General features: G+C 33.9%; 1 protein-coding gene across 1 annotated transcript; it reads left to right on the plus strand.

Moving 5' to 3' along the window:
• The first annotated feature begins 1,875 nt into the window (after positions 1-1,875).
• On the plus strand, positions 1,876-3,108 carry LOC149171185 (kinesin-like protein KIN-14L). Its single transcript, XM_089425875.1, has one exon. The coding sequence runs from the start codon at positions 1,876-1,878 to the stop codon at positions 3,106-3,108; it is 1,233 nt and encodes a 410-aa protein (XP_089282001.1).
• The last annotated feature ends 2,496 nt before the right edge of the window (positions 3,109-5,604 follow it).

Consider the following 5,604-nt stretch of genomic DNA (forward strand, 5'->3'; position numbering starts at 1 on the left):
TCCCTGCCAGATCGGGTTCTCATGAAAACAACAATTGTCAATAATTGTCAAGTATGGTTCTCATGCAAACCACAATTTTGACACGACAGTAGTTCTCTAGACACATCAAAAGCACATATTTAAAATAAAAAATTATAATATCTCAATCTTATTGAAACTCTAAGATATATGTTACAAATATTTAATGTCTATGAATTAATGTTAACATTTAAGACCAACAATAATCCATATGAACATTTATATGATGTCTTTACTCATTAGTTTAAGTTTCAAATGAAAAATGGTTCATTTAAATTGCTTTTAAATTGCCTTGGCCTCGATATGAGGCCAAATAAGATGATGAATCCTTTAATTGGTTAAAAAGAAATATTTGATTTCACTCATTGGTTAAAAAGAAAAAGCATTTCATTAATATAAACGAACTGCCATTAAAATAGAAAAAACAATCATTGATTTAAGTGTCGGACTAATGCTTATCAGAAAATCGATTGCTATAGTCCTTGCCAGGCCCTTTGGGTAGGGACTAATAATATTACAACTAAGTATTTGAAACGAATCAAATTTTAATATAATAAAATTAAATTTAAATGTATTGATTATGTTTTAAATAAATATTACCCTAAGATAATAAATTTATAAAATTGAAACTTTATTTTAAATATTTCTTTTACAAGACATATATAGAGGGTGTAGAATTATAATATTTTGAAGGGGCATGTCATTAAATGCAAAGTAATGATAAAGTTGGTAAGCATGGGAAGTTTAAAAATAATATAATTAAATTCCTCTATTATTCGTGTTAAGAAAGGGGTGTTGTTTGTTGTAAAGATAATAGTCATTTAATATTGAGATTAGAATTTTTGGGATAAATAAAATATATTAAATGTTTAAATATGTTAGTATATTGTAATAATTTATAAGGTTAGTGAGGGGTGACAAGAGAGAGGGGTTTTTTTATGGTTTTAAAGAAGTTAAAGTTGTAGAGTATTTATGGGGTTTAGGATATATGATAAACAACCAAATTGAAACTGAAGTTTATGTTTGTTAACAGGAGATTCAATTAGACAAAGAAAATCAAATAGGTTCTTTAATTGTTTTGGGAAACCCTCTTTCTTATTCAACATTTAGTGAAGAGCTCCCATCTCATGGATAAAATATTAGAAAATCTGACAAAAAGAATTAGGAAAGTATTAAAAAATTTATTTTGAATAGCATATTTCCATTTTCTCTGTAATCTCAATAAAAATACGGACTTATGTATTGATGAAAGTTGTAAATTCAATTTAAAAATCGATGCTCAAATCAACTCCTTTCTTATTCTTTAAAGCTAAATAAATTAACAATACACACTTATAAAAGATTGGTTCTTATTCTTTAAATCTAAATAAATTAACATTACACACTTATAAAAGATTGCATTATTGGAGCCAAGGTAGGTCCACGGGAAGTTATGACGTGTTTATGCGACTAAGGTCGTTGGGCTTCTCGTCGGCTTCGGATTGTTTGAGGCTCAACATTTGACTTGACTGTTGGGATTGGACTTGTTCAGTCTTCTCTACTAATACTAAAGAAATTCCCATTAAAATTCTCATATAAGCTCTCCTTTCGCACCCATTCTCCGCTCGCACCCATTCCGAAAACAGTCCTCCTTGCGAATGAAAACAAGTTACCTAAGCATCGAGTATTTTGAATTTATTCTCGAGAAAGAGAGTTCAAGGCCTGGTTGAATTCGATTGATTGATCAGTTGCTGTATCTGTAGTAAATGGTACATACCCACTTGCTGAACCGCACTGATTGAGTTCGCATTCAGGGCCAAGCCTCTCCAGTTGCGGTTTTTCAGTTTTCTATTGAGATTTGTCGAATAAGAGGAAAAAATGTCTCTGGAACCAGATTCTACTCCCAGCAGGGTCCCTCCCCCATTGGTTTCCAGCACTTCTCCCTATCCTCCTCCCAGAAATTCGTTTTGTCAGAGAAGGCACGAGGCATTTTCCGACGATATGTTCAGGAGTGCCACGGATTTACAGGTTTCTAGCGCAGAAAGTAGTGGATCGCAAGGTCGTTTGGCTTCACTGAAAGCAGAGGAAGCAGCTAATAGGAGGTTTCAAGCAACAGCATGGATAAAGAGCATGGTTGGTTCTCTAGATATACCATGCGAGCCATCTGAGGAGGAGTTTCGTCTTTGCTTGAGAAATGGGATCATATTATGTAATCTTATCAACAAGGTTCAGCCAGGCGCAGTGTCTAAGGTCGTTGCAAATCATGTTTCATCACTTCCTCCTGAAGGACGGCCTTTATCTGCTTATCAATATTTTGAGAATGTTAGGAATTTTCTTGTAGCTGCTGAAGAGATGAAGTTACCTACTTTTGAAGCTACTCATTTAGAGCAGGAAAGCTTGCGGCCGGGTTCTACGACAAAGATTGTTGACTGTATATTGGGGCTGAAAGCTTATTATGAATGGAAACAGTGTGGAGGAAATGGCTCTTGGAAATATGCAGGCCCTTTGAGGTCCCCCATGATTCCACGAAGCACAGGAAATTTCCTTCAACGCTCAACTCCTTGTGTGCCTGTAAGGGACACTGAAACTCTGCCAGACCTATCAGTTATAAACATGGATGACGGAGAAAAACGACTCGGTGACATCTTTCAATCTAAAGACACAATGGGAGCTTGGTTAAAGCGGTTTGCTGTAGAAATGACAAATGACAAGGAAAATGTTGATCAGAACTTTGTTGAAGCCATACAAACTGCTGCACCGGGCTCGATGCAAGCATTCATGAATCTTATCATTGCAATTTTTGCAGAAAATAAACAAGACAAATTTTCCTTGATTCAGAAAAGCCAGGATCAAGACAATCAGCTCCTTTTGGATTCTCCAGACCAGAAAAATGGTGACTGTTCACCTTTTCAAAGTCAGGATCCAAAACCTTTGCATATAAGTCAGGAACATCAGATGCGTTTGGAAGCACAAAGAAAAGAAGTCAAGGACATAAGAGACTTATTACTTAGAGCACGGGAAGATGTACAAAGGTTTCAGGCAGAGTGGCGAAAGCATTTTGAATTGCTTGATAACCAGGTCGCAGGAATTTTTAATGCTGCTAGTGGTTAAGTATATATTTATATAAATAATATTGGTAAATAAGTTAATTAATTATTTTAACTAATTAATTTATTTAGGTAATAAATATTTATTTATCCCATAATAATATAAGTTTATTTAGTTTTAAATTAAAGAATTTAGATGATTTATTAAGTTTAAGGTTCTTAATTTAATTTTATTATTAGCGGTTTCATTTAGTTACATATAGACTTAAATTAAATAAACTCAACAAATTAACTAATTAATAAAATTTCCGCTAATTCTAGGTTCAATAAATTCTAGTTGTAGTCCACTCAATTATAGATGTTTCCTTTGGTCAAAAGTAGTCGTTTCTAGTCATTGGAATGAGAAGTCCCTCTATTTAACTTGTTGTCATAATCTGGTTCTTCCACACTTGCTGGTTCGAAACGTGTCGACCTATGAAATATATGTGATTATTGCCGAAAAGATGTCTTAAAAAGAAAATTGTCAATAATTCCAATTTATAAACACAATTCTTTTATAAAATTTGTAAGAAGTGTGTATATATTTAACTAAACACAATTCTTTTATAAAATTTGTACGAAGTGTGTATATATTTAACTATTAGTGTGGTTTATGTTTTACTCTATCCATCACCAACAATGTGTGTTGCTTAAACACATACTTGTAATACATTAAGTGGGTTAAGCATTCACCTATGAAATATGATGTGATTATTGCCGAAAATATGTCTTAAAAAGAAAATTGTCTTTCTCGTTGATGCAACTTGAGGTGGATATGAATGGACCATACCAATTGAAGAGACATCCCAAGTGAATTTAAACATGCACACACATAGAAAGAAAAACATATTTTTAATAAATAGGAATTAAGATATTTGCAACTTGCACAAAAGGACCTATAGCCTAAGGACACACAACCACGGAACACCTATAGCCTTAGGAAACACAACCACGGAAAATGTATCTGAGATCATTCAACAAAGGTTCTTACCTAGTCTCCTTAAATATAAGTCTACAAAACTAAAGGATCAATAAGCGTCTAGCCTAACAGAGACTTTATATCAAATAATGGCATTCATATATATATATATATACCCACAACACAACAAATTTTGCTTGGTTTGAAATGTTTTGTTCATGATGAGATCTCATCAGATGGTCAATCTTAATATGATTGAATTCCTAGGGACAAGGGGAAGAAAACATATGTAGTTCATACTCCTTAGAAGGAATATCATTCAATAACTCAGAATTCATTCATTTTATCAGGGTAAGTTGGATTAGAATCCAAGTCTAAATAGTTTCCTTGAAATGCACTGAATATGCATCTATCTCTTATGCAAACACCGTTAAAATTCCCACTTGAATGAAACAATCAATCAATCCATGAGTGTGTTAGTGCATCATCGAACCTACGTGGCTGAAAAAACAAAACCTCTTCCTTGTCATAATAAATTTGGACAACAATATTGCTTGTTGCAACTAGCTCTCCCTAAGTGTATTGGCCACCCACCTTTATTGGATTGTTTGGGCCAGAGGTCCGTCAAAGTATCACCGACTCACCATTCACTTATGAAAGTTATCCTATGTCAAAATGTCACTTGTGGAACAGTGAGAGTGTAGCTTCGACTACAATCTGCACCAGATATTGAGTGTCTCAACATTTCGCTTAAAAACTTTGAAAGATATGGCTTATGAAGAACAATATCTACTGCCACTTATGAAATACTAAAACAATTTTAATGCATTGTACTTTCTTGACTACAAACTCTCGACGGTGGAGCCCCACATTGATTCAATGTGATTATGATAATGGAGAGGATGCAAAGGATAGTCCATCTTATAGTTTTACTTTGTTGGTCATATTTACATCCCATAAGATCTCCTTAGTAATATCTCATATATACAAATTCTATGGCATGTATGAGTGAAGGACATTTGGTTTCAGAGTTATGGATATTTTATTGTGATTGTTCCATACAATTTGAAACCAAAATTGAGAATTCAATAAGTCATTTATGTGTTACGGTCAATTTTTTTTCTTACGATAGATATGTGTTTTTAATGAAACCTTTATTAGTGAAGGGTTAATTTATTATCAGAACATCACTCTTGAAGGGAAAAGTTTTAAACATAATGTTTCTTGAAGGGCAACACAGAAACCTAAAACGTCAAACAAAAATGTATAATGGGTAAAGAGTAATCCAAACTCCAACCCTGCTCTGCACAACAACTGCAAAAAGCACCGGGGACCCTGCACACCACAAAGTAAACTAGCAATTGCACCAGATGTTGCAAGGAAACGCAGGAAAGGAATGAAGTTGCTAACCTTCTTTCCAAAGAGGCCGCACAGCTGAGTAGAGGACAATGGATAATACAGGAATACAGGAATGGTGACTTCTTCCAGATATATCACAGGCCATATATAGATGAGGAAGCAGTTTCCCAGGATCGATTGACAGGATCAATCCAAACAATGGTTTCTCTGTTTTTATTTTGCTTTGTCTTGTTTTTATTACCT

The sequence above is a fragment of the Pinus tabuliformis genome, chromosome 4_2, assembly GCF_031772625.1.
Source record: "Pinus tabuliformis cultivar Carrire ecotype Pingquan chromosome 4_2, CPIR1, whole genome shotgun sequence".
NCBI classification, from domain to species: domain Eukaryota; kingdom Viridiplantae; phylum Streptophyta; class Pinopsida; order Pinales; family Pinaceae; genus Pinus; species Pinus tabuliformis.